At 35.2% G+C, this 12178-nt stretch overlaps 2 protein-coding genes across 5 annotated transcripts in view; one reads left to right on the top strand and one right to left on the bottom strand.

The window, feature by feature from the left end:
• The window catches only part of LPAR6 (lysophosphatidic acid receptor 6), a 70191-nt gene that overhangs the window by 42739 nt on the left and 15274 nt on the right, over positions 1-12178 (bottom strand). The window lies entirely within an intron of this gene.
• Positions 1-12178, top strand: part of RB1 (RB transcriptional corepressor 1) — a 158731-nt gene that overhangs the window by 134644 nt on the left and 11909 nt on the right. For all 4 annotated transcript variants that reach the window (XM_001368762.4, XM_056794860.1, XM_056794858.1 and 1 more), the window contains 5 exons: positions 658-803; positions 1391-1536; positions 3725-3829; positions 10512-10625; positions 10710-10873. In XM_001368762.4, coding sequence (XP_001368799.1) covers positions 658-803; positions 1391-1536; positions 3725-3829; positions 10512-10625; positions 10710-10873 — 675 coding nt within the window. The remainder of the gene's footprint in view (positions 1-657; positions 804-1390; positions 1537-3724; positions 3830-10511; positions 10626-10709; positions 10874-12178) is intronic.

Here is a 12178-nt window from a genome sequence, read left to right as displayed (position 1 = left end):
TACCATGTTTACTACACATACCTGGGTCTAGTTTGTGAAATATTGTTAAATAATATTAATATTATAAGAAATTAGATAAATTAGAATACTAATGATATTTCTTAATATTAATTACTAATATCCATTATTTTATCTCCTTCAGATCCCCCCAACTATACAACTAAGTTGGCTATGTGCTAATATATAGATTTATTTATTTTATCTTGGCTATGAATTATAGCATAATCATGGTTAAAAGTATTTGAAGCTTTTTAATAATATTTTTTAAAAGAAGGCATTTTATTGTTAGAGAAATTAGATAGTACTTTATTTGGTACCAAATAAGTGATTTTTTTTTAAGTTCACACTACTTATTAGGTTTTCAATCAGTGATAATTAGTGGGATTTGAATATAACGTGTGTAGTTTTTTTTCCATAAGAAACTGATATCCAGAATTCATCATATACCATGATAAAAAATGTAACAGTAGAACATGAATGGATTAATTTTCCTATTAGTATTATCCTTTTGAGCTTATGTTTAAATGAGCTATTCAATTGGGCTACTAACAAATGACTAGATGAATGGTGGCTGTGTTTTATTTATGTGAATCACTTCTCAAATGTTCTTTCTTATTAGTATATTTTGAGTTAATTTTATCTTTTGCATATATGTAGGTATCTTTCTCCTGTAAGATCTCCCAAGAAAAAAGGATCAACTGCTCGAATAAATTCTACTTCAAGTGCAGAGCCACAGACAACACCAGCGTCTCAAACTCAGAAGGCACCAAAATCTACCTCCCTTTCACTCTTTTACAAAAAAGGTCCATAGATACTCCATCACCATCATCATCACAGTTTCAAATTTATTGAATATCCACATGATGTATTAGTGTAAAGAGAGTCATGATGGGTTATTTATGTGCAAAGCTTTAAGGTCTTCAGGGGGAAAAGTGGAAACTCCAAATTGGTTTTCTGCCTTTTTAAAAAAGTTGAAATTAAAAAAAAAGAAATCAATTAATCAATAAATACATATACTTATATTTCTGTTAGGGATACACTAAATTTATTAATTTTATTAATGATAGCATAGGACTTTGAGCTAGAAAGATCTGGGTAAAGTCCTGTCTCTGACATTTTAGTAGCCCTGTGACATATATTGATTTTTGAAATTTAATTTAATAAATGCTTGACCCAACAAGTATTACTGAGTTCTGTCCATGTGCTAATTTGTTGTTCTAAGGATGGGAAGATTTGTTTACCAGAAAGTTAACTCTAGAGGAATTGCTATAATTAAATTGAACATCATTGTGGCTTTAAGAATTTAGTGTAAGAAAGAAAATCAGTAGTAAGTCAAAGTTAACAAATAATTTTAATAGACTTTATCCCTTTCCCTTCCTCCAATCACTAGTGTATCGTCTGGCATATCTCCGGCTGAATACCCTATGTTCACGACTTCTGTCAGATCACCCAGAACTGGAGCACATCATTTGGACCCTTTTCCAACACACACTGCAAAATGAGTATGAACTCATGAGGGATAGGCATTTGGACCAGGTAAAAAAATCTCTCAATTAGAAATTTTCTTTTCATCTAATAAAAATTTATTTATTAATCAAGTTATAAATATAGGCTTTAGATTCAAAGGAAAAAATAGATTAATGTAGTAAAACAAAAAATGTTCAGTTGTATACTTATTACTTTTATTTTGCCTTAATTGATGAAAATCAAATATATATTTCAAAAATCAATTTGTAATTACTGAAATGTTTATTTCTTATTTTAAAATATCAGTGATAGCAGAACTCCTTTGTAGTGCTACTTGCTGTTGGGAAATGCTTAATATTATACCATAGTATGGACTAAACTTTACATACATGGAGCACAATATGACTCTCACTGTAGCATAGAGCTTCATAATAGAGTTTTACTTAATTTTATTTCTGTAGGTACCATTTTTAATATTAAATATTCATGAAATATATACTTAAACTGGAAATATTGTCACTTTATTCAGTCTTTGAAAACATTAACTCTTCAAGTTGTTCTTTTCCATAAAATAAAATTAGCATACAGTAAATGAAAGTTTTCGATTCTTTAGAATATTTGTTGATGAAGGGAGATGTCAGTTGTAAAGACATAATAATCAGTGTCCACAGAATAAGTAGCTTTTTACTTTTAAGGATAAAAAAGGATAAAGATTAATGAAAATATATTAGAAAATAAATGAAACCAAAGATAAATATAACTACAAATTTATTTTTAACCAAACTTTACAAAAGGTCTAATTAATCTTAACATACCAAGACCTTGTATGATTATTTCAATTATGTTATCATTGTTTAAGATAGTTTACAGTTCGTTTTAAAATTTCTCAGATTTGGCTAGAGTAAAAGACATAAACAAGATTATTGCAAAAAATATAGGCACTAAGGTGGGGGAAAGATTCATAATTAGCATAAAGCCCTGAAGTCCATAATTAAGAAAGCATGGGTAATTTAAATAACATAATTTCCAAGCTTTATTTTACCTTGTAAGGGTTAAAATAGGGGTTTTGACAAAATAAGAGAGCAGCTTTTAATAATTTATGATTTAATGAGAATATAGTAGAGGTATAAATTAATATTATCCCTTTAAGCCAGAAAAAAAGAAAGCTTCTAGCAGCTTTTAACAATTAATAATTTAGTTTAATTAAAACAGAGATAGTAAAAGAATATAGGAAGATAGAAAAGAAGAAAGAGATTACTAATCTTATACCCTATAAATATACCTAAAATTCCTAATACTACCTCTAAGGACAGCTTCTTCTTGTCTGGCAGACACCAGGCCTAATCTAACCTACTCTGTCTATAAATTATTCACTAACTACCTAACTCCCTAAAATAATAGATAGCTACCACTCATTCACTCCTTCAGTCAGTTTTCTATAGCAGCCCAAATTGTTAGTAGCCAACAGCAGATTCTTGCCTATGAGACAGACCTTCTGCTCTCTAATAGAGCCCAGAGACAAAAAGCCTTAAAGGCTAAAGCCAAAAACGTTCTCAGTAAGCTCAGGCCCACCTTTATATACCAGCAACTAAACGCCAACTCAGAATACCAACAATTAACCCCAACAACCAACTCACACCCAGCAGCCAACTTCCCCACAACTACCAGACCTAACTTGTCAGCAACTGATTCCCCTGTCAGCAATCACAGTCTGCAACTCATGCTCACCCATCAGAGGACTCCCCAGTTCCTACTTCCTGTCACTGTGGGCTGGTTAATCCCTGCACATCTCTATGGTAAGAGGACCTCCAGGTCCCCCGTTAAAGAAATTCTTCTTACAACCTAATAGTTTCAACTACTTTCCCACCTGACTTTTTTGGGGGAGAGGGAAGCAGAATTTTCAAGTAGAAAAATTGACTAAAATAAATTTGGCCTTTTCTTTGGTAAATAATTTGAGAAGCAAAGGTTACACCCCTTTTACGAACCTTATAATTAGTCCTTAAATAATTGAGTTGACCCTGTGTTTCATTGTGGAAGCATATGAAGTAAGTTTTCATAATAAAGGCTTTGAGATGAAGCCAATGATAGTGATGTTTTGAACTTTGTATTCCCTTTATTGAAAGTGATTGTACTATAAGGATATAGATTTCCAGTTCTCTGAGTCAGGTAGGAAGAATGCTGGGCACTTTTTAGACCTGAAAACTATGAAAACTATGAAGTAAAATTCTGATTGTTTTTCCTTTGCTCTTATTAATAGATTATGATGTGTTCCATGTATGGCATATGCAAAGTGAAGAATATAGATCTGAAATTCAAAATCATTGTTACAGCCTACAAGGACCTTACCCATGCCATTCAAGAGGTAGGTAAATTATTTCAGTGTGGTTCTTTAATCCACATAATTTTAATCATTTGATAGACAATTTTATTAGATAAACCCAAAACGTACATATCTGATTACAAATTGATTTTTTTTGTTTTATATGTTGCATTAATTTCTTTTATATTCTTTTTTATTTTTTATTTAATTAATTTTGAATATTTTTTCATTGTTACATGATTCATGTTCTTTCCCTCCCCCCACCCTTACCTCACCATAGCCGATGCACAATTCCACTGGGTTTTACATGTAAAGATAATTTTAACGTTGTGACTTAAAATCTAAATTTAATTTGGTCACCAGAGAAAATCCCAAATAATAAAATACCCAAGTCAGCTGGAAATTTTATGGTGATTTAATTGATATAGTGCTAGTACCGGTCAGGAAGATTAGGAGATCTAGAAAGTAAGGTTTTGAGTGGGAAGTGGGAAGGAATTAGCCTGACCTCCAAAAGGGCTCAGCCAAGATGCTCGAACCTGAATTAGCTCAAGGACAAACTCACTGCCAAACCCAAATAACTGCCACCACTCCAAAATGTCCGAATGCCTAACATGCTGCCAGCCAGAGTCGCCTCTCCGGGGAAAAAGAGTGAAGAGAGCCAGTGATGTGCCTTATATAGACGGTTTTACATCACTTTCCTGTGTCTCATCTGTACCAATCATAGCTTAGCTTCACTTAGGACAGCCCAGGGGTCTGTCCGCTTTTTCTGCACATGTCTGTGGAAGGTCATTTTTCTCAGATACTTAATCCTTGAGTTTGGTGCAGACCTTCCTAATCTTGTTAAACTAAGGAGGGTGAAGAAATGTAGAGTTCCCAAAACCTGATTCTGTTAATCCAAGTATCTCTATTGTTATTGATCAGGAAATAGCTAAATCAGATCTTCTAAAGTACAGTCTGATTAGGGTGGAATAGTTTTAAGATTCACATACATGACAAATTGATTTTTAACCAAACATTCCAAAATGTGTTACATTTTGGATATCCAAAATGTCCATTTAGATCATTTTTATAAATCTAAAAAATGCCACTTAATTTCACATTATTAGATCATTTACTTAACTAAATATGAATCTGGAAAAAACGAAGTGGCATTTAAAGTTTTAAACTAAGTTTTAAAAGTAACAAAAGATTACTACACTATCTTAAGGAAACAGGTATTAAATTTTGTTTAACAGAGTAAAATTTGCTTCAAAAAGTAAGATGTGTATGGGGCAGCGAGGAGTCTCAGTAGAAAGAGAGCCAATCCTGGAGATAGGCGGTCCTGGCTTCAAATGTGGCCTCAGAGACATTTAGCTATGTGACCCTGAACAAATCATTTGTCCCCAATTCCCTATCCTTTTTCCACTCTTCTGTCTTGGAACCAATAGTGTACAATAGTGTACTGATTCTAAGATATAAGATATGGGTTTAAAAAAATAAAAGGTAAGAAATGTGGTTCAGTTATTTTTCTTCCTGTATGAAAAATTTTTTAATCTATATAAATGAAGTCTTATCAGTAAACACTAAAAACTTATTTTTGAAACATAAAAAACCCTGGTCCTCCTTTTTAAAAGTACCCCGATAAATCAAATAAACTTGATGTTTACATTTGGACTCTGGATGATGAAGTTTAAGTGACTGTCATGATGTTTTTTTGCATAGCTCTGACCTCTCTATAGCATAATGATCTACCTTCTGGGATGTGAGCCTTTCTCATCTTTCCGGTCACACCTCTGTGACCAGCCTGGCTGACTGACTTCTTCTATGCTTGCTGTGTAATCTAGATGACATGGCTCTTCATTTTTCCTACTATAGCCATAGTCTATTCCAAGGAGAATTTGAGAATTGGGGTATGCTAGGGTGTTTTTTTTAGACTTTATCTTCTTTGAACCTTTCTCCATTTATTGATTGATCTCTTGATCTTTCCTGATAATCTCTCAGCTTTCAAGTATTGATTGCCTTTCTACCTGATTTGACTGTCCCTTCTTGGTATCCTTTAGTGATATATTTTCCTTCTCCCATTTCCTAACACTCTTTTCTGAATTTTCTCTCAGTATACTTATTTCCTTGACAATTTCATTTATTTCCATAGGTCAGTTCTCCCCTTATTCAGGTGTCTAACAAATCTATATATCCAGTCCTAATCTTTTATCCAATTTCATCAATTCAATTCAACTATTATTAATTGCTACATGCAAGTACTGTGCTAAGCTACAGTGATACAATCAAAAAGGGAAATAGCCCATGCCATTAAGGAATCTACATTACACTATATACTAAATGTGTGATCAGTTGAGGAGGGGAAATTCTTTAAAAGCCCTGGGCATCAAAATAGGCATTATTCTCACAGGAACCTTGTGAAATGATTTAATTTAATAATGTATAATGAGGAAGCTGAGACAATGAAAAGTTAAAACAATTTTATTAAGGCTACATAGCTAATATAAGACAGAATAGGGACTTAAATCAAGCTCTTTCTGACTTCAGTGCAAAGCTGCCCTGCTTCTAACAATTACAATGGTAATATAAGAAATATCACTACAAGTTGTAACAATATTTTAGCATCGACTGAATACCTGGAAGATCGGGATGGATAACAGAAAAATCATAATGTCTAGTGCATACTTGGTGACTATAATTTTTCATTAGAAACTCCAAATATTTAATAAACTAACAAATTACAGGGCCCACCCACCCACCCACTACAAATACAGATCCCAAAGTAGTCTTGAGAATTCAACAAATAAAATGTACTGGAAAGAGAGCATTGTCACAGACAAAATTATTTCCCATAATTGCCCATGTATTTATAACATTGGTCAAAATAAATTTAAGAATGTCTTTTTAATAGATTTAAACTTCCTAAATAATTTTCAAGCCACATGGAATGGAATACTTTTGACAATATATAAATATAGTAGAAGAAATCAGAATAATATGAGAACAGGGTGAGGTACATACACATCATGCCTACCATCCTTTCTGCTCTGGGGGTTGTCACAAAGACTTTTCAGTGAGCCTACAAAAAACTGCCTTTACATCTCAATACTTCTATGTAATTATAAAATGCAGATGTTTTATTTTCTTATACAGTAGTTTGCAGAATATTAAATATTAAAGAATAGTTGGATGTGGGATTACCTAAATATTATTTTTATTTGAAATCCATTTAAAAAGACAAGAACAAGATTAATTATAATTAACATTTAATATTGTGCTTTAGGGTTCACAAAGAATTTTACGTGTTTTCTTGCAATAGCCTTATGAGGTAAATGCTATTATTCCTCATTTTAACATGAGGAAAGATGACTTGCATAGGCCCACACAGCTAGCAAGCATGTGAGACAGGTTTTGAACTCAGCTTTTTCTGGCTCCAAATCTTGTATGCTGTCCATTGTACTGCTTAACTTCCTCTAATAATAATAGTAACCACAACATCCTCAAAATCAAATATATTATCCAAATTGTGGGTCAGAAGGGACTTGGTCGTGGTAGAGGGAACAATTACCAAGTTGGAGAATGCTACGGAGGGTGATACACTGTGATGACTCTGGGTGTCCTGAGACTACTTGTGCTATCTGTGAAAGCCTAGAAGGAACACTGAAGAGATGGCTGTTGGACTTTGGAGACACCACTGTCCTGGCCAGTGTAATGAAACTGTTCTTATGAATCTAAGAGTGTATAGATAATGGCCTAGATTCCAGCTGTCCCTACAGGAAATTACCAAGACCTGCATGATAAAGAAGATAGTGGAATGAATAGTTTTTTGTGTTCTGAGCCCATAAAAAGACAAGATAAATAGAAACAGTTTAGGAAAGTATTTACTAAAACAGGCTACCACAAATGTTAACTAAGAAGGCTGAAGATATAGACTTTGATTGTGGGCCAATCATAATAACATTGGTTACAGTTTTAGTTGAGGGCTTTGTACCACTTTTTGTCAGTAGTCATTCAGCTCCAAGTCATGGCAGCGTGTTGCCTACCTCTACAGGGCAATATTTAAAAATAACTTCAGCCCTAAGCCTAGATTAAATGAAATAAAAAATGTAAATGGGGAGCTTCTAAAATCTGAAGAGGAAAAAGCTGAAAATCCTGAGATGATTAAAAATCTTCACTTAATGCAAATTCCAGAAGTGATCTCTAAGAACAAAATGAAAGGCAAAACCAGTACCAGTATCTCCAAACTCTTGAAAAGGGGATAAACATTCTTGGGCCAGAATTACAAAAGACCTTTTTGAGTCTGAGTGAATAAATTCCAACCAGCAAGACCAATTACATAATAATAGTGTAATCAAAAATGTTGGTGTTTACCATGATTAGTTACAAGATCAAATATAGTCAGCTATTTAGCACTTAAAGCTCTTCTTAAGCTGGTTCCTTCCCACCTTTCCAGCCTTCTTTTACCTGAGTCCTTTCCATACAACTCTACTGCCTGCTTGCTATTCCTCCCACATCATTCAGACTCTCATCCCTGTGCCTCTCCACTCCTCCATGTCTCGAATGCTCTTCCTCCTAGCTGGTGTACCTCTTCCTTTCTCTGGCTTCCTCCAGGACTCTGCTCAAATCCTGCCTTGCTTTCAAGAAGCTCTCATTCTAATAAAGGGAGATGACTCAGATAGGAAGTTTTAGTTTGAGGCCAGATGCAAAGGAGTACTTAAGGTGCAGCAGTAAAATGGTAATGTTTCTTCTTTATTATTCTTTCCCTTGATAAAAGCCATATTCATTTCTGATGTGGAACCATTTCAAGGTGCCAGGGACTTTGGGAACAAGACACTTTTTTTTTCCCTGAATCACCAGTAACTATGACTGCTGAATTGGCAGGGGCTACAGCAGCTGCAAAAACAGTTGCCAGGTCACGTCTCCACAAGAGTTGATTCTCTGGAAGATGGCTTACCGGGGCAAGGCTATAAACAGGGCCAGTTGGGGTGGGGGTGGAGGGATAGGGCACTGTTATTCCCAGGACTCTTGGGTCAGGGGTCCTGATTGCCTCACTGTTTCAACAACATTGGCAGTTGGTGGGGATGTCTGGCCCCTTCTCCACGGGGGTCACTTCCTGGATGATGCCTGTGGGGGGTTGGGCTGAAAGCAGAGTTGGGAGTCTGGAGGTCTGTTGTTATTCCCAGGACTCTTGAGCTTATTTACCCATCAGTGGCAGTTTGTAAGTGCTTAGTGGTAACACTGGGGGCAATGTGAAGTCTACATTCTCCACATGTTAATTCTCCTTGATAGTGACTATAGGATCCATGCTAGAAGCAGGCTGCTGTTCTTGGGACTACTGCTATTCCCAGGGCTCTTGAGCTCATGGCCCCAAGCCTCTCCATTAAGTCTGAATCATTAGTCAAGTGGTGGTGGTGGTTTAGCTCACCCTGAATACCTGCCTTGGGCTTCCTTGCCTGGCATCCTATCCAAATAGCCACACTTCTCACCCACTTTACTCTCTCCTAGGACTCCATTTAACTTCTGTGTAGGCAGGCCTCACATCTGTATATTTAACCTTTCCCCAAGCCTGCTCCTGTCACTCCACCTGATTTCTGGACGTCTCCAACTGGACATTCTTTTGGCATCTCCAGCTCAGTATGTCCCACACTGGGATCACATTAGCCTTTCCCAAATCCTCTATTTCTTTTTATGCTACTGTTCTCTGAGTCACCCAAGTTGGAAACTATCTTGTTTCTAATCTTCATCTCCTATATAAGATCACTGAATAGATCAAATCCTACATCAGTTTACTACCTCTGCGAGCAAATCTCTTAACCTACCTGGACCTCAGTTTCCTCATCTGTACCTCAAGCTCTATGTGATCCTTTGATCTGCTGAATTTGCTTCTATAATATCTCATACCATTGGTCCTCTGTCCTCTATTTATATTCCCTTTCCCAGTTTATGGCCTCAGTACTTCTGACCAAACTATTTTTTTGAATCTCTATTGATTTCCTTATCTGTAACCTTTCCTGTCTCTGATATATCCTTAAATTATTTTCTAACATACTCTTCTTAGGTACAGATCTAACCATGTCTCTCTCCTCAAAAAACTTTCAAAGGTTCTTTTTCACCTATAGAATAAATGCAAATTCCTTTAAAGCCTTCCACATTATATCTCCAGTCTGCCTTTCCCATCTTATTTCACATGATTGTCCTTCCCATCTTATTGCTGTATTTTGGACAAGCTAGATTGCTAACTGTTTTCTTAGCCTCCTAACTCCAAAGTTTGTGTAAGCCATCCCTCATACCTAGAAACATACTCCCTTCCTATCTCTCTCTGCCTGTTGAATGCCTTCTCTTCCTTTAGGGCCTACCTAACTCACAGGGCCTGCCTCCTCTGTGAAGCCTCTCCTAATGCACATGGCTGGTCACAATCTCACCTCAATTTTATATACTTTTTCAAGAGCTTTCCTTGCCTTTATCACATTGTACCTTGTATCAAACTGGTTTGTGTATGTTTATTATTTTCATCTCACTCCCAAGTCCATGAGATTAAAACTTCTTCATAACAGAGATCGGGTAATTTTTATCTTTGCATCCCTACAAGAAATTCTTTGAACATTAGAGGAGCTGTTTAAATATTTGTTGGAAATATTTTTTTTATTTGAAGAGCACATTACACTTTTAAATATTTGAATAATCATATGAATTAGGAGAAAAGAAGATATTGAGGTGAATCTCCAGCATAATTTTTTCTCCACAGACTTTCAAACGTGTTTTGATCAGAGAAGGACAATACGATTCCATCATAGTCTTCTACAATTTGGTCTTCATGCAGAAACTAAAAACGAATATTCTGCAGTACGCTTCCAACAGGGTATGTAGAGAATCTCTTATGTATTTGTGTCACAATTTCTAATTTCAAAAATGTTAAAACTTTTATTTATTTTTCCTGTCATAGCCCCCAACCTTGTCACCGATACCTCATATTCCTCGGAGTCCTTATAAGTTTTCTAGTTCTCCTTTACGTGTTCCTGGAGGGAATATTTATATATCACCTTTGAAGAGCCCATACAAATTTTCAGAAGGCCTACCAACTCCCACAAAAATGACTCCAAGATCAAGGTTAGTACCAGTTTTCTCTTTGAAAGTGGCAAAGAACAATAAATTGAAATTATTTTGATTCAAGATTTAAAAGTCCTTTTAAGAAAAAGCCAGAACCTCTTATCTAAAATTTACCATCCATTTAAGAAAAGTCTTTAGGCTTATGAATAAAAAAGATAATATGTTAAAAAATAAGCCTGCAAATTCCACAATCCCTATCCTTTCCTGCCTTTTTTTAGACACAAAGTTAGGTTCTCAGTTTGGTTTTAAGTCTTTGAAGCACTTTATATTTACTGGAACCCAGATACTCAATGAAGTACAGTTTTGTTTTGTTTTTCATCTTTTAACCATTCTCTCATTTCTTCCAATGTCATGAACACTTTTTGTGGGCCTTGACCACTCTTCCATACTAGAAAAGCAATATCCCATTAAGGGGCTGAGAGTGCGAACTTGTTAGAACACACGATAACAAATTGAGACTTGAAGCTGTTATTTCTAGTTTTCCCATGCTCTCCTTATATTCCCTTGGGTGGGTCTCTACTTCAAAAGCTTGTTGTGCATCAGGAAGCTGATGTTTTTGAAGCTCTTTTAGATGCTCAGATGAAAGGTACAGTGTAACAGCAAATTATTATACTATCATCCACATCAATCACAAATGCTTCTTAGCTTTGATGTCCTCCATTTGCCTTATTACATGGTGTCATAGGCTATTTGAAACTTGTTGTACTTGTGTGTAAAGTAGGAAGATTAACTCAGGAGAAGTATAGTGTTCTGGTCATGTTAGAAGTGACCAGCCAATCAGATTGTACTTAATAGATAGGGAAACAACCAGGGAGGGAAGAAATCTCTTCTCTTTTCTGGTACCAGACACAAAATATTGTGCATGTTAGTGACCTTTTTTACACTTACAAAAAGTAATTTTTGCCACACAAATATGTTATCTTTGATTAAGTAGAGAAATATTTACCAACAGGTACAGAGGAAGACTTTCCAGATGAGGAGTCACAAGACTTAGTTTGAATCGTAGTTCTGTTTGCTACTGACTTTGTGACTTGGAACAAGTAATTTCACTCACTAGTCCTCAGTTTCCTTGTCTCTAGAATGAGAAGACTAGACTAAAAGACTCTCAGTTTAACTTATATCTAAGTTCTTTAAATACCCTCTGTAATTTTAACCTTAAGCAAGACATTCAGCTTCTACCTTAATTTCTACATCTGTGAAGGGTCCTATTTAATATACACAAGTATATTTCCAGGAGGCAGGGAGTAAAAATGGTGATTAATTTTTGTCAAAAATGTTTGTCAAAAAAGAGTTGTTTCTGTTTAA

The sequence above is a fragment of the Monodelphis domestica genome, chromosome 4, assembly GCF_027887165.1.
Source record: "Monodelphis domestica isolate mMonDom1 chromosome 4, mMonDom1.pri, whole genome shotgun sequence".
Classification (NCBI taxonomy): domain Eukaryota; kingdom Metazoa; phylum Chordata; class Mammalia; order Didelphimorphia; family Didelphidae; genus Monodelphis; species Monodelphis domestica.
The sequence above is the reverse complement of the archived record's forward strand: the minus strand, read 5'-3'. Positions and strand labels throughout refer to the sequence as shown.